Source organism: Salvelinus sp. IW2-2015, linkage group LG3 (assembly GCF_002910315.2).
Source record: "Salvelinus sp. IW2-2015 linkage group LG3, ASM291031v2, whole genome shotgun sequence".
Classification (NCBI taxonomy): domain Eukaryota; kingdom Metazoa; phylum Chordata; class Actinopteri; order Salmoniformes; family Salmonidae; genus Salvelinus; species Salvelinus sp. IW2-2015.
In genome coordinates this window covers 4,172,419-4,195,163 of record NC_036840.1, presented here as the reverse complement: position 1 = coordinate 4,195,163, position 22,745 = coordinate 4,172,419, and the positions used below count along the sequence as shown (strand labels likewise).

General features: G+C 43.8%; 1 protein-coding gene across 2 annotated transcripts in view; it reads right to left on the bottom strand.

The window, feature by feature from the left end:
• Positions 1 to 22,745, bottom strand: part of LOC111982691 (liprin-beta-1) — a 31,108-nt gene that overhangs the window by 1,498 nt on the left and 6,865 nt on the right. The window contains exons 2-23 of one of the 2 annotated variants that reach the window (XM_024014305.2): positions 16,675 to 16,765; positions 12,785 to 12,993; positions 11,569 to 11,649; positions 11,158 to 11,271; positions 10,853 to 10,963; positions 9,872 to 9,964; positions 8,493 to 8,595; positions 7,769 to 7,830; positions 7,599 to 7,665; positions 7,315 to 7,439; positions 7,004 to 7,071; positions 6,808 to 6,871; positions 3,637 to 3,787; positions 3,376 to 3,408; positions 2,488 to 2,632; positions 2,119 to 2,238; positions 1,758 to 1,908; positions 1,420 to 1,531; positions 1,225 to 1,313; positions 902 to 1,024; positions 562 to 687; positions 224 to 412 (exon numbers count right to left, since the gene is read on the bottom strand). In XM_024014305.2, the coding sequence (XP_023870073.1) occupies positions 224 to 412; positions 562 to 687; positions 902 to 1,024; positions 1,225 to 1,313; positions 1,420 to 1,531; positions 1,758 to 1,908; positions 2,119 to 2,238; positions 2,488 to 2,632; positions 3,376 to 3,408; positions 3,637 to 3,787; positions 6,808 to 6,871; positions 7,004 to 7,071; positions 7,315 to 7,439; positions 7,599 to 7,665; positions 7,769 to 7,830; positions 8,493 to 8,595; positions 9,872 to 9,964; positions 10,853 to 10,963; positions 11,158 to 11,271; positions 11,569 to 11,649; positions 12,785 to 12,993; positions 16,675 to 16,738 (2,400 nt within the window). In that variant the 5' untranslated portion in view covers positions 16,739 to 16,765. The remainder of the gene's footprint in view (positions 1 to 223; positions 413 to 561; positions 688 to 901; positions 1,025 to 1,224; positions 1,314 to 1,419; positions 1,532 to 1,757; positions 1,909 to 2,118; positions 2,239 to 2,487; positions 2,633 to 3,375; positions 3,409 to 3,636; positions 3,788 to 6,807; positions 6,872 to 7,003; positions 7,072 to 7,314; positions 7,440 to 7,598; positions 7,666 to 7,768; positions 7,831 to 8,492; positions 8,596 to 9,871; positions 9,965 to 10,852; positions 10,964 to 11,157; positions 11,272 to 11,568; positions 11,650 to 12,784; positions 12,994 to 16,674; positions 16,766 to 22,745) is intronic. The other variant, XM_024014311.2, reaches the window with a different exon arrangement.

Below are 22,745 nucleotides of genomic sequence, written 5' to 3'. Positions count from 1 at the left end.
GATAGTATTAAAAAGCCGCCTGTCCTCACCTCCTTTTCCTGCTGACCACTGATCTGACAGGACAAAAACCTATCCAGTCCATTCACATATAAGTGGTCATGAGGCCAACTTAGAGTAGTGGGACATAGCCAKGGTCACTGATCAGATCAATAAACCTACACTGATCCCCAAAGCTCTGTATGTCTAACAAGCTGATGCCTTACKYYCWGCGAYTTGYCCCTACCTTGACCTTGGCGGTGGCAGTGAGCAGGGTGTAGTCAGGGTTCTCCAGACACTCCTGTTTGCTGCGCTGGGCAGCGGAGCCGATGAGCAGGTGGAAGTGGGTGGCCAGGTGGCGGCGCAGCAGGGTCTTGTTGMGAGGGATGTTGAGCAGGAGGGCTAGGGACTCCACGTTGAAGCGAGGCTCCAGCACCTGGAGACCAGGAGAGATGGAAATGAAGAGTGAGACAAACACCGGTAAAAGGCAGTCAGTGTATGTATACGCTGATGAAGGCATGTGTTCCTGAAATGAGTCAGTGGCAAGCCAATTCAAACAGAGACTTTGCCTGCCCCCCCCCTCACCATGACCCCCCCGTGCACACCGCTGCCTCTCAGGTTAGGAGCGTACTCAGCCAGGTCCACTGATCTCAGCCACTCCATCACTCTGTGATTGGTCCACTGAGAGATCTCCCCTGGCGTGATGTTGTTCTGGGGAGACATTTTTTTTAAAGTTGGTGTTAATAATAACGGAAAAGTTTTTTATTTTCCCTATACAATTAACACTACTGAAATGTAACTGAACTGGTGAAGTGAGAGACCATGTGTATGGTGGATATGAAAGCACAGGGAGAGAAAGAGCGAGAGAGAAGCAAGAGAAAAATAAAAAAAAGGGATACATTATTTAGAAATGTCTAAACCGTACCTCGTCAGAGGGCCGTCGGCGGAGGCAGTTGGGCTCGTAGAAGTTGAGCCGGAGGACCTGGATGCCTCTCTTGATGCTGAGGTGGTGGAGAACACTGCCCACCTTTAGAGACAGCAGGTCATCCTGAAGGGGACAAACACACATACTCTTCTCAGTCAGGAGAATGACTACTGTCAATCAATTAGAAATAAAAGGACACTAGACATCCAACAGATCACACAAAAGCAAGGATTTGTTATTTAATAGACTTTATTCATCCCCTTTGACATTGATTCTAATTCATTTGAGCCGCGTTAGACCATCTACTGCAAATGAAGACTCACCACAGTCATGTAGTGTAGCATTCTCCCATCGACCCTCCCCTCATCAAACTGGCTCTTATACTGCGGCAGACCAATGTCATCAAGCCATCCTGAGAAACACCAAAACAACTCAATCACGAGTCACAGAAAGGTTATTCAATTTTTCATTGTCAAGGCTTTTTGATAACTCTGAGGCTGTGGTCAGTGGTCACTCACTGGTCACCCAGTTGTGGTCCAATTTGGCCTTGCTGACATCCTCCTCTGATCCCAGTGCCTGGAGAGCTAACTGCAGCTTCTTCCTGTGGAGGGGCTGTTTGATCCCCAACTCCTGTTGCCACAGAAACATGTATGGGTTGTTTAAGACATCTCACATACTGTACAGTTAGGAAGAGAGTGATAGAGAAAATAGATGTTTGTCAGGACACAGGTAGCAAAGTGAACATTAAGCAACTATAAGCTTTAACATTGTGGGTGTCATTAAAATGTCTAGCGACACAGAACCTAAACACAGAATGCACGAAACGCCTCCTGGATGCTCCACTGAGCCGTCCTACCTTCTCCAGGTCGTGCTGGGAGGCCTGCAGCAGAGTGAATCCTGAGCGGATCCACTGCTGGGCTTGAGCRACATGSAGRCCCAGGCCCTGCTCCTGCAGCCACACACACACCTGCTCCTTACTCCACTGCGCAAAGGGAGCATCCACATCACTGAGGGGAGAGAGCGAGCACACTCACCTTTAACATGGAGGGTAAACAGTACATCATTCATTACCATTTGCTCCTCTGACACCACAAAATCCTAATWCCCTGATACTGTAGACTTAGTTCCAATACATTTCTGATCCCTTCCTCTATGTCTCTAGTTCACAGACAGATACACACGCAGAGACAGTCTAGCAAGAGGTGAGCTTCACATACTCGGCGCTGTGCTGAAGGTCACYTGACCAGCCCAGTCGGGGGCCGGCCGTGGCTCTGACTCCTCCCCTCCTGAACTCGGTCTCCTCCAGGTCTAGCGAGGTGGAGTGACTTCTCTTCAGCCTAGAGGGGTCAGAACACAACTCGCCTAAATATCCTGCCATGCGCTGTCCTCGTGTTACAGCAAACCCTCTGCCCTCGTGTTACAGCAAACCCTCGCCTCGTGTTTACAGCAACCCCGCCCTCGTGTAAATTAATAAAGCAATAGTTTCCTTTAAAAACCCTGGCTCCATCTTAATCCATCTTTCCCCCAATTCCTTGCATACCATCTCCTACCTCTTTCTAAACTTAGGGAATAACATTTTGACCCACCTGCCTAAGAACTTCTTAAAGCCTCTGGACTTCTTCTTGGCCTCCGGTGAGGAAGGTAGGGTCTCGCTGCTGTCTCCTCCCTGAGGTTTGTGTGGCGGGGCACCAGCCAAGTCCAAGTGGTCTGTGCCCTTACGCTCGGTCTCAGCTGGATTCAAACACACACACACACACACACACAAACACACATCTGTTAGATCAATAGCTGACATCTGACACAATCCACCACCACAGGAAACTCGAGGCCAACACTGTCCAAGGACTACAGCTGTAATGGCCACCATAACCACTTCTGGACTACATCTTCCACTAAACACCACCACCACTATGAGTATGCCAAGAACCACTCAAAAGCACCACAACTCAACTCATGCAGGACTGGTTGACATGAACTTCTGATGCAAATTCATTGACATCCAACTGTAAAAGACAAATCTCAGAGGCGCAACTTGAAGGACAGCTAGCAGAGTTAAGRGGCATCATTGCAGATGGTGTCACGTCATGGATAAGAAACAACTGGATATGATTTAAAAGGGGAAYGAAATCACACTAAAAACCACCCGGCTCACACCAGCGATCAACTAAACTTTTCACTTGCTTGATACAAGTGAAAAATGAAGAGTAGGAAAATGGAGGTAGGGGCATATCTAGGGATTCTTCACACAACAATGTAACCATTTACCATCTATGACCCAATCAGCCTCTAGAGGGTTCAGAAAAACAGACAGCCTTTTTACTTAGTCTACGATGGGTCTAGTTGTGTAGTAACGTTAGGTGGTGATCACATTGTTGTGCTAGTATCCCTGCACACATCCAGCGTTCATCCTGATCTGCCATACTGCAGGCCTGGCCCGTCTGTGGGGCTCTGCGCTGCAGACTACTGTACTGTACCCAACGTAGGCGCACTCGCACTCCGGCTGCGATCTTCACATCACATAGAACCATGGAGAATAGAGAGAGCAAGGACAGAACATAGTCACTAGTGTGAATACTAGACAGACAGACAGACATAAGAAAACACACATTAAGGTATGGAACTGTGAATGTTTTTTTTACATCATGAACAGAGTAATATTTATTGTTCACACCACCCCGTGCAGAGAAACGAGCACCCTTCTCCCCGTGCCCTTCCTGAGGGGRGATGAGACTCACCCAGATTTGGGGCACTAGACGTCCTCTTGCCTCCACGCATCTTGAAGAAACCACGTCCAAAGGAGGAGCGGGCCTTCTTGGTCCCAAAGCTTTCATTACTGSTGGGGTTTGATGGGGAGGTGGATGGGGGGCTGGGCTCCTCAATTGTTGTCTAGAAAAGGGGGAGGGGTCATTATGAGCACATTAACCTAATAAAATATTTGGCATGCCAGTAAACAAAGTCAATCTCCCAATATAACCAGCTCCATAGTTCTACTGTTGTACCACCAGGTGGCGGTGGAGTAACACAACTGTCAAAACAACCATTGCTCAGGAATCCTATTATGATTCCATTTCATCCTGACAGACAGTCTGGAGTCCAGTCAGCCGTCACAGTGGGGCTCAGTGACGCCGCCCTCCATGTGGGGGAGATGAGATAGAACCATGCCTTCTGTATGACTGGCCCGTTTGAGAGACACGCCTTTGAGACTCTCCCACGTTGAGAGGTCAAAAAGGTCAAAGATAAGAAGCTGTAGTGTTCTAGTTTGGGTGACAAAAATGGGGATGAGGAGGGGGTAGAGATATGTGATTTAAGACTAGAACAATGGGCTAGAACAATGGGCCATTAACCAAAAGMTTGCTGGTTCTAATACCCGAGCCGACAAGGTGAAAAYTCTGCCGATGTGCCCCTGAYCAAGGCACGTAACCCTAATTTGCTCCAGAAGCGCTGTACTACTATGGCTGACCCTGTAAAACAACACATTTGACTTCACCTATCTGGTGTATGTGACCAAAACCTTTTTACATACAGCACATATCAAAAGTTTGGACATCTACTCATTCAAGGGTTTTTCTTTATTTGTACTATTTTCTACATTGTAGAATAGTAGTAGAAGACATCAGAACTATGAAATAACACATGGAATCATGTAGTAACCAAAACAGTGTTATAAAATATATGTATTGATTTGTTTATTTGAGATTCTTCAAAGTAGCCACCTTTTGCCTTGACAGCTTTGTACACTCTTGGCATTCTCTAAACCAGCTTCATGAGGTAGTCATCTGGAATGCATTTCAATTAACAGGTGTGCCTTGTTAAAAAGTTAATTTGTAGAATTTCTTTCCTTCTTAATGCGTTTGAGCCAATCAGTTGTGTTATATCCTGCCTGGTKGGGCCTGTCCGGGGGTATCGTCGGGCGGGGCCACAGTGTCTCCCGACCCCTCCTGTCTCAGCCAGTATTAACGCTGCAATAGTTTGTGTCGGGGGGCTAGGGTCAGTCTGTTATATCTGGAGTATTTCTCCCGTCTTGTCCTGTGTGAATTTAAGTATGCTCCCTCTAATTCCCTATCTCGGAGGACCTGAGTCCTGGTACCATGCCTCAGGACTACCTGGCCTGATGACTCCTTGCTGTCCCCAGTCCACTTGGTCGTGCTGCTGCTCCAGTTTCAACTGTTCTGCCTGAGGCTATGGAACCCTGACCTGTTCACCGGACGTGCTACCTTGTCCCGGACCTGCTGTTTTCGACTCCCTCTCTCTACCACACCTGCTGTCTCTAACTTTGAATGCTCGGCTATGAAAAGCCAACTGACATTTACTCCCGAGGTGCTGACCTGTTGCACCCTCTACAACCACTGATTACTATTATTTGACCCTGCTAGTCATCTATGAACATCTTGGCCATATAATGTAATAATCTCCACTCGGCACAGCCAGAAGAAGACTGGCCACCCCTCAGAGCCTGGTTCCTCTCTAGGTTTCTGCCTTTCTAGGGAGCTTTTCCTAGCCACCYTGCGTCTACATCTGCATTGCTTGCTGTTTGGGGTTTTAAGCTGGGTTTCTGTATAGCACTTGTGACAACGGCTGATGTAAAAAGGGCTTTATAAATACATTTGATTGATTGATTGACAAGGTTGGAGCGGTATACAGATAGCCCTATTTGGTAAAAGACCAAGCCCAAATTATTGCAAGAACAGCTCAAAAAGGCAAAGAAATATGACAGTCCATTATTACTTTAGACATGAAGGTCAGTCAATTCGGAAAATGTCAACCACTTTGAAAGTTCCTTCAAGTGCAGTCGCAAAAACCAACAAGCGCTATGACGAAACTGGCTCTCATGAGGACCGCCACAYGAAAGGAAGACCCAGAGTTACCTCTGKTGCAGAGGATAAGTTCATTAAAGTTACCAGCCTCAGAAATTGAAGCCCAAATAAATGCTTCACAGAGTTCAAGTAACAGAAACATCAACTGTTCAGAGGAGACTGCATGWAATCAGGCCCTCATGGTCGAATTGCTGCCAAGAAACCACTACTAAAGGACACCAATAAGAAGAAGAGACTTGCTTGGGCCAAGAAACACAAGCAATGGACATTAGACTGGTGGAAATCTGTCCTTTGGTCTGATGAGTCCAAATCTGAGATTTTTGGATCCAACCGCCGTGTCTTTGTGAGATGCAGGMTAGGATGAACTCRGCATGTGTGGTTKCCACGATGAAGCATGGAGGAGGTCGTGTGATGGTGCTTTGCTGGTGACACTGTCAGTGATTTATTTAGAAATCAAGGCACACTTAACCAGCATGGCTACAGCAGCATTCTGCAGCGATACGCCATCCCATCTGGTTTGCGCTTAGTTTGCTTTTCAACAGGACAATGACCCAAAACACACCTCCAGGCTGTGTAGGGGCTATTTGACCAAGGAGAGTGATGGAGTGCTGCATCAGATGACCTGGCCTCCAAAATCACCCAACCTCAACCCAATTGAGACGGTTTGGGGTGAGTTGGACCGCAGAGTGAAGGAAAAGCAGCCAACAAGTGCTCAGCATATGTGGGAACTCCTTCAAGAATGTTGGAAAAGCATTCCAGATGAAGCTGGTTGAGAGAATGCCAAGAGTGTGCAAAGCTGTCATCAAGGCAAAGGATGGCTACTTTGAAGAAACTAAATTCTAAAATATATTTTGATTTGTTTAACACTTTTTTGGTTACTACATGATTACATGTGTGTTATTTCATAGTTTTGATGTCTTCACTATTATTCTACAATGTAGAAAATAGTAAAAATAAAGAAAAACCCTTGAATGAGTAGGTGTCCAAACTTTTGGCTGGTACTGTATATAAACTCCATGATTGCAGCAAGTCAAGGTCTTTCCAGTTAGCCCACRATTCCCCATCACCCTAGGAGTAAGAGGACAGTCGTACCTGCTCTGTGTTGCTGTTTATGTGGCCCAGGCTACCTGCTGAATGTGGTGGGACTTCTGGTGGACTGCAAAGAGAAAGGAAAGTTAACCGACAGTCTAGACCTAGAGATGATGAATATACTGACAAACTAAAACAGTGACCCAATGGGCAAATAGTTCATGGGAGTGCAGTTTGTCCAGGGAAAAGCCAACCTCACCTGTCTGTGTCTGGTTCCTGTATCAGTCTCTCCTGCTCCAGCTCTGAAAACACTGCAATAGATGGAATCTGMGAAGAGAGGGTGAGAGAGGAAGAGAAAGAAAGACAAGAGTCAACGTCGCTAAATTAATGTGTCGTCAATGTCGCAAAGCACAGTCGACAGTTTCATTGGTTAGGTAGTTGCTGTCCAGCTAAACCAATACCCCAAGTCTGTTGACCCTCACATTCCTAACATTACGTTTTGTTAAGGAAGTCTAGAGTCTCGGGTCCATCCTGTGTGTGATGCATTGTTATGACAGGGGAGGTTGTTACCTCGTCACAGCTCCGTCCTGTCTCCTCCCCAACTGCCAGGGTGGCCTGGTCTGTATCCATGGCGACCTGCATGGAGGGGGATCTGTCATCCTGGATGTCATCGTAATCGTCTTCATTCAGTGTGTCTGGGGGGGACCGTTTTAATTGTTACACAAAATTATCAAGTCCATTATTCTACACTCTAAAACGTGATTGATCTAGTCCGATAAATAGAAATGGACTATTGCAATGATACCGATAAAACACTTCATTACTAGTTTCATACTCCTTGAACATAGTTTCACCTTTCACCAAGTCCTGGACCTTTTTGTACCGTGTGATCGACTCCTGAAGCTCCTCAATCCTCCGGTCCTGTGGGTGAAGGATGGTAGACCAGAGTTAGAAAAGTCATTGAGATCCCCATGCGTCAACTACAGCAGCCTTCATGAAACAGTGTAAACAGTAGCTCCAGTACCTTGTCATTGTTAGCTGACATCAGGGACTCCATGGCCCTCTTCATCCTCAGCACATCCACATCTGGAAAACAACGAGCGTGCCATCACAGGGATCAGAGACAGACATATTGTCTGGTGTCTACTGCTGTCTATCCACACTGGTTGAGTCTATAAAGACCTACATGCAAGTCAAGTCCACTTAAGCAACAGGACTTTTATTCGAATAGACTTGAGCAGACAATTACCTTGCAGTATATGGGGCATGTTCAAGGCCAATAAATTCTTGAAGTGAATACATTGCACTCCACATAAATTGCATTCCTTTATGGTAAACGGGTGATAAGAGACTCAGCTGTGGGTTGAAAGAGTCAGAGATCATGTTTAAACATGCTTGGTATGAGCCTTGAAGACAGATAAGACGATAGTAAGGTGGAAAGTACAAAATCCCCCTTTCTTCCCCTCAATCTTTCTATCTGTGTGAGAGTGAGACGGGATGTTTTGAAAATTGTATTTCAGGGGGAAAGTCCAATGCTCAGGCCATGTCTTGATGGTACCCATCATTACTTAAGGGGACTTAAGGGCAGAAATAACTGCAGACAAATTAGGAAAAGGAATGTTGGAAACTTGTTGCCGTAAATCTGTCAAGGTGCAAGTTAAGCCTATTGAAATATTATGGCTCCTCGTGTGTATGAGGGTGAAGTGAGGTCCCCCTCCCTCCCACATGTCTAGTAACAGTACTCCCACCTTTCTCTCCATCTGTTCTGTCTGGGGTCAGGACTCCGTGTGTAGCCTGGTCTTTTAGCCTCCTCAGCTCCTCCAGCTGCCTCTGAAGAGTCTGCAGTTCCTCCTGAATGGGAGAGGATCATGTTCGGGACCATTCTGACCTCATTAAATTACAAATACATATCCAGGCCCATATTCATAAAGTGTCTCAGAGTAGAGGGGTATACTACAAAGCAGGATTGATGAGCTAACTTGCCTAAATAGTCACAAATAACATTTTATTTTTTAGAGAGATAAGCTTGAAAATGGGCATGGCCTAATTGACACAACATCCAAAAACACATATCTAAATTTWGCTTTCTTAATTATCCAGAAAATCAATAGTTATTTCTGGTTGTTTATTAAAGTTAGCTGGCTAACCCATTGAACCTGCATTGTAGTATACCCCTCTGATCTAGGATCAGATCCCCTGTCCATTCATTTGAATCTAAAAGGCAAAACTCATACTAGAGAAGCACTCTTCGTATGAGACGCTATGAATACAGGCCAAGATAAAAACCCAGCTAGACAACAGAGTCTGACCAAACTGAAAGTTAAAACCCAGTCTGATGCCAACTGTGCTGTAGGGCAGTATGACCCAGAATAAGGTTAGAGTGAGGATACATTCTACCAGAGGACTGGTGTCTTAACCAGAGAGCAATACAAACACACTGTAAACATGTCAGATTCTTTCACATTCCACTGAGAAAGAACAGCTCCATTGGGATGTTAATCTCCACCAGAAGTCTTCCATGACCGTTCAGTTCCATCCATTAGTTTAGCTTACTTAGCCAAAGGTTTAAGACATTTTAGCATCAATGTACAGTTAACATACAATTAAGTGGATCCGGGCAGGAAGTAATGAAAAACGAGTGTTAAGAAATCTGCAARTTATACTAAGCTGGTAAGAGAACTTAGTCAAAGTGGAAGTGTGGTGAAAGTTGGAAAAATGGATAGGGTCAATGGACAGAGGGAAGGTTTAGAGGCCCATAGGGACAGACAGGGAAGAGCAGAGCACAGGGTGTTAACTTCTGCACCACACCTCCAGTGAARCTTAACCTGCCCATGTTCCATTCCTAGGGCTGCGACAGGTTAGCACGTTGCAGGGGAGAAGTTAGCCAGGCAGGAGTGAAAGAGYAGGAGAAAAGGAGAGAGGAGACAAAGGGTATGAACCCTGAAGGAAGGTGGTATTAAGAGTGAAAGCAGTGATATATAACCAACATACAAGGGAACAATAGATGTAGAAAAAGTGTAGAGTGAGTCAAACTTAATCTGTGGACCATATGTCATGCACAATCTAATGTGAGCGGACTGATCTAAAGCCTTCGTATGGCAGACAGATTTTTAGCCAKGCTACTCACTTTGGTGGATTTAAGTTTCTTCTCACACTGCAGTCTTTCATTCTCCATATCGGTCACCCTGAACCGCAGGTCATTGACTTCCTGGTACAACCCCTGGGGAGGTAAAAGACTGCATTACCCACATCACCAAGGGGTCAGCTGAGACTATTGGAGGAAACTGTGGGGGATGTTTTTATGGAGTGAAAAATCCTCAATGAGGCACCAAAGATTATTTAGAGAGAAACAGAGAAGCCCACTCCAACATGGAGACAGATCCTTGATTTTGAAGAAAGCGTCATGGTTAATTACCATTACAACTGCTTTTATGTCATGGATAATACATACTCCTGCACCTTGGAGCAYTTACCGTATAGACGGAGCACTCAGGAAATATGCATCATCATTAAACAAGAATGTGCTACATGATTCACGACGCATACATTTAGACAAGAGTAAAAACCGCAGAYCACCGTGGGTAGGAAAGAAGAAATGGATCAGACTCATGGGTATGTGACTTKCAGCCGAACAAAGCCCAACATTAAACAAAGGCGATATTAAATGTATATGGAAGACATTGCCTTTCCATACACCTCTCCCTAAAGGTTATAGTAATGTCGGAAACCCAAACTCAGGATCCAATATCCTGATTCCTCCAGCCCAGGCCTGCTCAGTGCTCATGGKTTAGGTGTATGGAAACCCTGACTGTCAGACTCCCAGCTTCTCTAGAGGGGAGATGAATTATTTTATGAGAGGAAATGGCTGCTGGAGCAAGGCCCGCCAGTCCACCCAGGCCAGGATCTGCATGACGGATCAGGGCCCACTCCATCCGACTGAGACAGACCTCTGTATGGTATTAAATGTTTGGGTGACTGCCAAGATTCATATAACCTCACATCCTAATATTATAAGAAGTCTGCCTGCCGTTGAACAAAACTCCAAATATCTACCAAAGACATGATATCTCTGTGTGGGTGAGTCTATCGCCATAATGCATCCGTGTACCTCACTATCCCTGAGATCTCTCGCCACACTGGTCAGCTTCAGTTTCAGACTGGACACCTCGGTCATCAGCTCCAGCTTCTGGGTCTCCAGGGTCGACCTGCTCAACAGCTCCTGCACAGGACACAGTCACAGATTCAGTCACAAACGAGTAGGAGCGAAGTGTATTAAGTGTGTTAATCAGTGTTCATTCAGAAAGATCATTTGGATCAAAAGGCTGACCAATACCTTGAGCCCAAGGTTCTGTCTCATAAGACAGAAAATCCTGCTAGTAACCATAATACACTGCAACCCTGCTGAGGCCTCACCTGCTGCAGCGTTTCTTCAGTGGCGTCGAGTTTCTCTCTGTGCTCCTCCAGACACATGTCCAGATCCCTGATCTTCTCCCCCTGCACCTCCACCTGGTCTGAGAGAACACTCACCTGGGGACAGTCATCACTCAATAATACGCCACATGTCATCTGTGTGTTGTTTTCAGGGTATGGGTTAGTGATCTAAGAGCATGCTCTGTGATGCATGTCTTTCACTCACACCATGAATAGGTAAAAACCGCTGAATTCAACAGCTACCTATCAAATACACTTTAAACAGAGCACCCTTGCTAATGTACGGTTTGCKTGTACAATGTATTTGCTAATGTTCACATTGGAAATACCACCCTATATTTAGACAATTTGTTAAAGCTGGTCTCTGCTTGTTCATGGCCTCGTGACACACACCTGGAGGACGAGACACTCCTTATCGCTCTCCACCCGTGACAGTCGTTCCTGGTAGATCATGGCGGAACCATGTCCGTTGGTCTGAAATCACAAACCACCAAGGCCATCAGACGGCTGATCGCCAAGGGCTTAGAGAGGCCATAAATATGGTCAGGAATAACATTTTGCCCTATCACCATACCAGGAAAGACTCCTGACCCTAGGGATAGAGCAGCCTCCAGTCATATGGAAGATGTACCACTCCATCTCAAAGGCCAGCATACAGCAATCAGGTGCCATAGCATCCCTACATTGAAAAAACATCACATGATTTTRCCCTGGGAGGCTGGTGACACGTGAAATGCATGTTATTTGAGAGACACGTGAGGGTCAATAGGGTTCTCACATGCAAGTGCTTTGTGTGTGACTAAAGTGGAAATTGAATCAAAAACTGAACTCCTCTTCTCATATTTCACACAGGGAACGAAAGGGCTTGTGGGAGGAAAACATGAGCCTCACTGTGAATCATCTCCAGGGAAGAGGATGGAAACCATTTCAGACACCGCTCCAGAGACCGTCACTCACAAAGCATGTCATCCCACAATAGCCATACAATCATCGGAGTGAAGGTATAAATAACAGGTAAGGCTGTGAAGACACAAAGCAGACCACTGCCTGTGCAATCACACAAAAGGAATTTAGTCTAAATAAAAGTACTTTGATGTGTGGAATACTCGTCAGCAATACATTTTCCATGATTACACTCAAATTCGGAATATCTCAGGCATTAAAGAGATTCTCCAGTACTTCTGTATACTTTTTAGCCAGCAGTTCTGAAAATAGCGCTGACGAGCCAAAAGTTGATGTACCACATCATTGCTCTCTCTCTCGCTCTGCTATGTGTGCATCTAACTAGCTGCCACTCAAATGGCAAGGGGCTGAAGCGAATTGTCTAGAATTCGAATTGCTAGGAGGCTGGCCCATGATGGGGAAAATGTAGGGAATAGAGCAGCACTCCTTTCTGAAAAAGTTTCTTTCAAAACAGGGATTTCATGGCTGATTGAGGTAAGACAGTAATTCCGCTCATAAACGATGCATGTATGAACTACACATTGACACATTCAGCCCAAAGCGGGAGGTTTAACAAATACTTTGTTCCAGAACATGTCTTTAACAATAGTAAAAATACTGACTAACATTAACAGTGTTTGCATTTGCAACAGAGGGAGTTACCTACCAGTTGTCCCTGCTGCAGCCACTCCACTAGGCCGTCGGCGGTGGTGTCAGGGACCTGGCAGCGGAGGCCCTCCCTCTCATCCTGGTCCATCATCTCCAGCGCCGCCCGCAGGTCCTCCAGCAGGTGCAGCGCCCGCAGGCTTCCCAGGAAGGGAGAGGTGGGCGACTGGCAGTCAAACAGCCCATTGGAGTAGTCCATGGCCTTGGAGCCTGTTGGGGCCATGGTTAGGAGGGMTGGTTAGGAACAAATAAGCAAGTTAGAAGCTTAGATATACAGTACCAGTCAAAAGTTTGGACACACCTACTCATTCAAGGGTTCTTCTTTATTTTTTACATTGTAGAATAATAGTGAAGACATCAAAACTGTTAAATAACACATATGGAATAATGTAGTAACCAAAAAAAAAGTTACATCTAAATATATTTTGTATTTGAGATTCCTCAAATATCAAGGCAAAGGGTGGCTGACAGCTTTGTACACTCTTGGCATTCTCTCAACCAGCTTCATGAGGTAGTCACCTGGAATGCATTTCAATTAACAGGTGTGCCTTGTTAAAAAGTTAATTTGTGGAATTTCTTTCCTTCTTAATGCGTTTGAGCCAATTAGTGTTGCGACAAAGTAGGGGTGGTATACAGAAGATGGCCCTATATGGTAAAAGACCATATCCAAATTATGGCAAGAACAGCTCAAATAAGCAAAGAGAAAACGACAGTCCATCATTACTTGAAGTTTCTTCAAGTGCAGTCGCAAAAACCAATGATGAAACTGGCTCTCATGAGGACCGCCACAGGAAAGGAAGACCCAAAGTTATCCTCTGCAGCAGAGAATAAGTTCATTAGAGTTAGCAGCCTCAGAAATTGCAGCCCAAATAAATGCTTCAGAGTTCAAGTAACAGACACATCTCAACGTCAACTGTTCAGAGGAGACTGCATGAATCAGGCCTTCATGGTCGAATTGCTGCAAAGAAACCATTACTAAAGGACACCAATTAGAAGAGACTTGCTTGGGCCAAGAAACACAAGCAATGGTCATTAGACCAGTGAAAATCTGTCCTTTGGTCTGAGATCAAATTTGAGATTTTTGGTTCCAAACGCAGTGTCTTTGAGACGCAGAGTAGGTGAACGGATTATCTCCGCATGTGTGGTTCCCACCGTAAAGCATGGAGGTGGTCGTGTGATGTTGCTTTGTTGGTGACACTGATTTATTTAGAATTCAAGGCACACTTAACCTGCAAGGCTACCACGGCATTCTGCAACGATACACCATCCCATCTGGTTTGCGCTTAGGTGGGACTATCATTTGTTTTTCAACAGGACAATGACCCAACACACCTCCAGGCTGTGTAAGGGCTATTTGTCGTCACTTCCGGGTTGGAGCGAGCGGTCGCATTTGCGCTTTGGTCCGCAGGTAGTATAACTTTTCATTACATTTCATTTCATTACATTCAATTATAGTACAACGGTTTGATTTGTCTAATCTTAGCAATTTCTTCTTAGCTAGCTACATAGCCGTCTTTGTATCAAAAATAATTGCGTAATTATCGTATTACGTCGTCCTAACGCAGTCTACACTGCTATCTGCCCAGCAGCTAGCCAGCTAGCAAACGTCCACCGTCTACCGAATAGCAGCACTGTAGCAACTATTACNCTATTTGACCAAGAAGGAGATACGGGGTGCTGTATCAGATGATCGGGCCTCCACAATCACCCGAGCTCAACCCAATTGTGATGGATTGGGATGAGTTGGACCGCAGAGTGAAGGAAAAGCAGCTAACAAGTGCTCAGCATATGTGGGAACACCTTGAAGACTGTTGGATAAATCATTCCAGGTGAAGCGGTTGCGAGAATGCCAAGCGTGTGCAAAGCAGTCATCAAGGCAAAGGGTGGCTACTTTTAAGAATCTAAAATAATCCATTTTGATTTGTTTAACACTTTTTTGGTTACTGATTCCATATGTTATTTCATAGTTATGATGTCTTCACTATTATTCTACAATTCAGAAAATAGTGAAAATAAAGAAAAACCCTTGAATGAGTAGGTGTGTCCACACTTTTGACTGGTACATCTATAGTTTTAGCCCTGTGGTTGGAAGTTTGAGCCTCTCCCATCCTCTCCTAATTCCCTTCAACGAGGAGGATGAAAGACAATATCACCAGGGGGGATGTCATTGACRCATGTGATGCGCTGCAGATGTGGATTTCTGAATGTGTCCTGAAAAATCACATACCACACATTTTAAAAGCAAAGAAAAACAGATTAGATATTGATTTTTTTTTTCAATTGGGTGCAAGAGGCCTGAGCAGAAGCTTGTGTGTTGGACTTGGAAAAGCCACGTTTCCAGTGTGTACTATAAATCTGTCAACCGTGATAGAAATGTAGAAGAGAAAAATAAATAGAGGGATAAATAAATATACAAGTCTTCCCTAAAAAAACAGCCAGGGATAGAGTGAACGCAGTGGGTTCTGTGGTAACAGGGGCTAGAGGATGTCATGGGATCAGCCATCCCTCTTGGAAAGGTCAGTGTCAGTGGAAAAGCCTGGGCTCTTAAAGCTGTCCCCTCTGCTCATCTACCATCKAAAAAAATAATAGGTCCAAAACTTCCCTCTGGTGTCTGACTTTGACAATTTTTTCTATTGCTTTGATGCAYTTGTGACTCAGAATGTGGTTAATTTTCACAACTCTTAGTACAAAACTCAAAAAGGCAGTTCAAAACTAAACACATTTTCAATTGACTAAGTACAAGACACAAGATCATAYACACTTGTGTTTAATCTAAAAATACATGTTTCATATTGCAACTCATGTTTATTTAACTAGGCAAGTCAGTTAAGAACAAATTCTTATTTACAATGACGGCCTACACCGGCCAACCGACGCTGGGACAATTGTGCTCCGCATAAAAAGGACACTCGATCACGGCCGGTTGTGATACAGCCTGGATTCGAACCAGGGTTTCTGTAGTGACGCCTCTTGCACTGAGATGCAGTGCCTTAGACCACTGAAGCCACTCGGGGGCCCATGTTCATATAAAGTTATTGCCTTTCACTTTACTTTTGATATGATTTTTTTCAGTTAGAATACATTTTAGAATGACTTAATCTGACTGTTCTTAATTGAAGTTGGGTGAAGCTAGAGATTTTACATGGTTTGTCAACTACAGAATGTATGTAACAAATTAAAGTGTATTGCTTGCGTACACAGATTAGCAAATGTTACAGCAGGTGCAGTGAAATGCTTGTATTCTAGCTCCTACAGTGCAGTAATACAATAACAATATGKAAATATTTRATAAAGTCCAAAACAAGAAATGCATCCCTTATACAGTAAATCTGTATCCAAAATTAAGTTGCTGGGGTCACACTGCTCTACAAAAATTGCATTGGCCAATACAGTACTGTAATATGCCAGTTACATAGCAGACACTTATCCAAAGTGACTACAGTCCACATATTTTTGTAGAGAGGGAATCAAAACCCACAACTCGTGTTGCTAGTGCCATGCTCTTATGAACTGAGCCACGTACATGACCACTACAATAAATACATACAAAACTGTAAAATACAATACAGATGGAAGACGTAGGATTGCCATCCCAACAGGCGTGCCACCCTCCCTTCAGGCCATGGATGAGGCATGCAATGCCTGCAAATCATATTAGCAGTAGGCCTTGAATAATCATTTGTTTCCATCACTGCTGAAACAATGGAACGTCTTGCGTTCTCATATTGGAAACATCCCAGACCAGTACCACAGTCACATCCTAAGAGCAGCAGCATGGGAACCCTAGTCTTGAGGATAGATATCAGGGGCTTATTTGAGAGGCATTTATGTAAATATTTGAGGGGGATCAGCCCCACAGWTCAAAATGTGAGTGTGAGTTTTGCGCGTTACCTGCTATGATCCCATCCATTTGCTCCAAGGCGGCTGCCAACATCTCACTGGCGTCGGACATCATCTTCACCCCCTCCCCCCCACTGTGAATCTGAAAAGAAAACAGAAGTGTCAAGTAAAGACCAATGACAAACTGAACAGCCATTGCCCAGAAGACTACAGCCTGCAGTACAAGTTAGACGATGTGCTTGTAAAAACATCAGTCTGAAAATATATGGCATTTCAATAGCTTTTAAAACTTGAGCAGTAAATTACAGGAACCCCATGGGAAGTTCAAGTCTACACATTACACACAGACAGAACTAAAGTGGACAGAGACCACCCAAGAGTCAGGACCCCACTACATTACGCCACTAGCAGATTTTACAACTTTAGTGATGATTACAGTAATATTTGATGAAAGGCGTTTCTATGCACCTTCATTTGTAAGCCACGTCCTGGTAGTAAGGATAATGTTCTAGCCTACAGTTAGTTGTAGAATGAAACTGCAAATAAGATGTAGGATTTTCTCCCTCCATGTGAATGGGACATTAGTGAATTCCCGTGTCTTGTGTGATCWAGTGTAATTACAATGCATATCTCTGGTATGTTGTTGGTAGGGGGCATAATGGTGTCCCTGGTACATTTGGATGAATATGAAATCATATTCATTTTTTTTTTTAAACAATATCCAATTGAAAGGTTTCTAAAGAAGATATTATCCATCATGAATATTCACYGTTGTATGATGACATTGACTGTTGTATTTCTCCCCCGATGCATTGGCTGAATCAAATGTGTGTCTTAGCCTCCTACTCCTACCTCAGAGTCAAAGTCAGAGTCAACAGCTACTCCTACCATACATGTATTCTCCTATACTGGAAATCTGGTGCCTCACAACTTCCCCATTGATGACTGCATTTAGTACCGACCTCAGCAATTAACTTTAATAATGGGGTCAAGACTCAAGCCTATGACTGGGTGTTTACTTGGAAATAATTTAGGGCCTYTTGGGTGTTTCCATGGAGCAGGTGTGGGGCAACTGGGCCACCTAATGAAAAGAGAGGATAAGGTGATTGTAAACTGCCAGACTGTTACCCAACATTTGCATATGGAGATTTCCAATGTAGGCCAATGCTCTTAGCTGATATTGACTGTCTAGGTAAAAACAATTGATCAGTYCCACTGGAATCAAAACCAGAAAGGAATCTAGGACCATGGCATTGCGAGTGAAGTGTAAGTAACCACAACATGCAAGTCAAAAACAAAGAGGAGCTCTGAGGCAAAACCACAACAGTGATTTRTCACCCCAGCAAAGATTCCGAGACCAGTCATGGGGATTGAGAGTTGGCTCTTATCTAGAATAATGGTGCCATTCTACCAGGGATCTCTCCCCACAGTGTGTTGGCTTGGCTGGAAACCCAAGCTTCCATAACAACCATCACTCCCAGCCTCCTGACCCCACATGCAGCTCATTCACCTAAATGGACCAGACAACTTCACTTTCATTATAGGTCTAACGTTATATTACATGTTGAATTCACAAAAACAAATGTACAATCTGAACGAGAAATGTAAAATAGCCTGAGAGGATATGAAATCATCACGACGCAAAGTCAATTGAATTGGAATGAGAGAGCCCTCTCCTTGTCCAGGGAAGCATAACTCAGGGTAGGKGAGGGGGGCTAAAAGAGCTACATTAAATAATTGGCCTTTATTAGAGGGAGCCTGCACATTCAACACAGAGGGCATTGTGTCCAGTCACCCACTTCCATCATGGGCCCTTTAGGCTACATGGGTAATACTCCCTTCAAAATAGGCTCACATTGCTATACAGCTGCACTACTCAATAACAATGATTAATTGTACCAGCGATGGCAGTGCAACTGAAAAGGGAGTTGCGCACACAAACATTTTCCAGCAGAAAACAATTCCAGTTTTATAAAGCTGCCGACACAATTGTCTTGGATGGTTCACACCCTTTAAAAAACAACACATAAAGCAGAATCATTGTTCACTAGACATGCCAACTGATAACTGAAATAATCTGAACGATGTTATCGTCAAGATTAATTATTTGCTGACTTTTTCGGCTGAAAAATACCACCAAACATCTCAGATGTAAAATTATGCAACTAAGATCTCTTCGGCAAAAACTTCAAAKCAATGACAGATTTCTTTAGTTATTTTAGATTAATTCTGARWATTTTGAGGAAGAGTATACTGGCTACGGCATCTCAAACTGGACAAACAGTACTACTGCCGCTTTTTCTTATAAGAGAGTATGCGAGCACACTCGTTCGGTTAGCCGAGTTTGGCTAGGCGCCTGCCGAACCGAAGCATGCTGACGCCTTTAGTACCATTGCTTTTTCCTCCCAAGGCATTTCCTTCTGACGGAGAGCCATCCCACTCTCACTCCAGGGAGGGAGGAAGCTTTATTTGGTCAGCCGTCTGTCTCACCCCAAGAGGGAAACCCAAAACGTGGACATGTTTCTAACTGGAACAGCAGTTTTAAGAATTCAAACATGAACGTTCCCTCTCTGGGATAGTAAAATGAAACTAATAAGGAGCATAAAGAAAGGGTAGAGGTAACGCACTAAAAGCAGGCAAGCTCTAGTTCCTTTAACATAATAATTCAGTAGGTCGAATGCTTCTGAGACACAGGATTTGGCACAAAAGTTTCTATGCGAGATTAAAGATCAGCAAATTTGACAAGATATCATATTCCTTCATTAGCTTTCATCCTCTTTTACCCCTTCTGCTTCTCTCTCAATCAGTCTCATAGCTTGAGGTCACAGTAAATGAAATGGTACATACTGGATCAGCAAATTAGTATTATTCCAGTCTCACATGACTGATATTTAATAGGGAGAGACCATAAATTTACATATGATGTAAATACATTAAAAGGGCAACTGAACTTACGTATTTTGCATCGTTTTGAAGATTGCTTGTAAAAAATGTTTGGGGCCATGACTGAAGCCAAACCAGAGTTGTCTTGTGGGTGTGTTATATTCACATATCTTACCCTGGTAGGTACTGTTTGTCCCTCATGAGTCACCGTAGCAACAACATAGCGACTTCGTTAGATATATCAAGAAATCTGTAATTAAGATGTTTGTGCAGAGGAGGTCTTAGTCGCACAATTTGAAATCCAGCTAAGGTGTTTGGTGCAGTATTTCTCAAGTAAAAAAGGTGCATTAAAAACTAGTCAGTGCATGAAGTCGGGAAAGTTTGGCTGTGTGCTCAGGACTGATTTCTTAAAACAGGTCTACAACGTCCTCATCTGCAAGCTGTCAAACTATTGTACARACATTTCCATCGAAAAGGACCCATGAGCACCAACATCTGAAGTTCATAGGTGCATATCAAATTGTGTCAAATGAKAGCTAAGAGTCTATATTTTTGTGAAATGAAGGCATTTACAAACATTTTCCATCTTAAATTTGGCAAAAGTAGTCTTTGATTTCTGGATTAACAGATGGAAACAGGGTCTTAGAAAACATCTACAGAAAGAGTCAGAAATACATCAAAACACAATAATGTTGATGTAAAGTCCCCTGCCAACTAATATCAACACATTTCGTTTTACATACATGTTTTACCTCCAAGTTTAAGAAATATTGTGCCTTGCAAATCCTTAACAAAACAAATAACTCAGATATTTTCACATTTCTCTCCCTCGTGAGGGAGGATAATGAAAGTTCACAGAAGTGACAAGTAAATGTTAGACCTACCAATTAGTTCATGATTTTACTGATATCAATTTCACTTATGAAGTATTAAGTGATTACAACTCGGAATTCCGTTACCAAATTGTTAACGCAATTACCCAAAACAATCTAAGGAATTACTGCAACTGAATTGGCTACAATGACAAATTATAAGTCACAAACCACAGTTGGGTCACRTGCTACTGTCCTCCCTTCTATTGGCACACTGTGATGTTCAGCTCATAACCYTTTTGTCTTTCTGTTGACTGGTGGTCAAACCAAGAGAGTTAAAACAGTCAGTCTGGACAGTCTCTCAGTCTACGCCTTTCTCCATCCCTCTCCTGTTAATGTCACCTCTCCCAGTGGTGTTCACATATAGTCCTCTTCAAGGGTGTTGTCACACTAGCCATTTTTTTTTTACTCAGTGTTTGCTTAATTTTTTGGTGCAGTGTGACCATGCCAAAGGAACTCCGACCCCTCAAAAGAGCCCCTGAAGGGAACCAAACAGACCATCTCCAAAAACAGCACACCTTTTCTCCACYAACCTGCACATCATCATCTCTCTTTTGTGYCACCAATGAGAGGGGTTATGGCAGGGGAAACAMTGTTGCAGTAGTTTAGTGTTTGGTACTGGAATAACAAGCAKACCTGACCTGTGGAGGTTTCCCTAAAAAAAGGGACCCGGACCATGGAATTCAAGCAAACCGAACTCAGACRACCTCTCGAGATGGACTCAGTTTGGTTCGCTTCAGGGGCTCTTGGAGGGGTCTGAGTGCACATGGAGTAAAACAAAAAAATTGTCTGAAAGGGACCAAGTGTGAAAACACCCTTACTTTAATTTAACTAGGCAAGTCAGTTAAGAACAAATTCTTATTTACAACGACGGCCTGCACCGGCCAAACCCTTACCAGGACGACACTGGGCCAAGTGTGCTCCGCCCTATGACACCTACCTATGAGCTCCCACTCTTTCCATTTACTTTAACCAGGCATACTCACCCACTGAGCACCGACCGACACCGGACGTCCAAGGACGTTGAAAAGTAGTTGATAGTCGGTCAGTCCACCCTGGCCTTGACGTTAACGTCCACAGATGGACCGGACCAAATCTGAACCTATCATAGACTTTTGTTTCACAAGTTTGGATAGTACAGTGAGTAGAGTACAGTGAAGTACAGCAGTATATTGTATTGAGCTGTATTCTACTCTGCTGTATTGTACTCTACTGTGCTCTGCTATTCAAACATGTGAAACATGAGAATGAAATTCATMCCCATAATTATGTATTTCCGTTTAGGGATGCACGATACATCAGTGAACTAAAAATGTCGGCATCGGCCCGATGTCTAGTTTAACGCCGATGTGCAAAACCGAAGTCAAAGCTGATGTGCATACCTATATAATGTCACTACCGTTCAGAAGTTTGGGGTCACTTAGAAAAGTCCTTGTTATTGAAAGAAAAGCACATTTTTGTCCATTAAAATATATTCTAAATTTTTCAGAAKTACAGTGTAATTGTTAATGTTGTAAATTACTATTGTAGCTGGAAACGGCTGATTTTGGAATATCTACATAGGCCCATTATCCGCAACCATCACTCCTGTGTTCCAATGGCACGTTGTGTTAGCTAATCCAAGTCATTTTAAAAGGATAATTGATCATTAGAAAACCCTTTTGAAATTATGTTGCACAGCTGAAAACTGTTGTGRTGATTAAAGAAGCAATACAACTGGCCTTCTTTAGACTAGTTGAGTATCTGGAGCATGAGCATTTGTGGGTTCGATTAGACTCAAAATGGCCAGAAARAAAGACCTTTCTTTTGAAACAGGTCAGTCTACTCTTGTTCTGAGAAGGCTATTCCATGTGAGAAATTGCCAAGAAACTGAAGATCTCGTACAACGCTGTGTACTACTCCCTTCACAGAATAGCACAAACTGGCTCTAACCAGAAAAGAAAGAATGGGAGGCCCCGGTGCACAACTAAGCAAGAGGACAAGTACATTAGTGTCTAGTTTGAGAAACAGGCGGCTCACAAGTCCTCAACTGGCAGCTTCAGTAAATAGTACCCGCAAAACACCAGTCTCTATATCAACAGTGAAGAGGTGACTCCGGGATGCTGGCCTTATCTCAGACTGGCCAAAAAAAATATGGGCAAAAGAACAGACACTTGATAGAAGAACTCTTCCTAGAAGGCCAGCATCCCGGAGCCGCCTCTTCACTGTTGACGTTGAGACTGGTGTTTTGCGGGTACTATTTAATGAAGCTGCCAGTTGAGGAGTATGTTTCTCAAACTAGACACTAATGTACCAAGTGCGCTATTTTTCAGATGTTGCCCTACCGGAGTTACACAGTAATAGTTTCACTGCTATTAGCTTCACAAC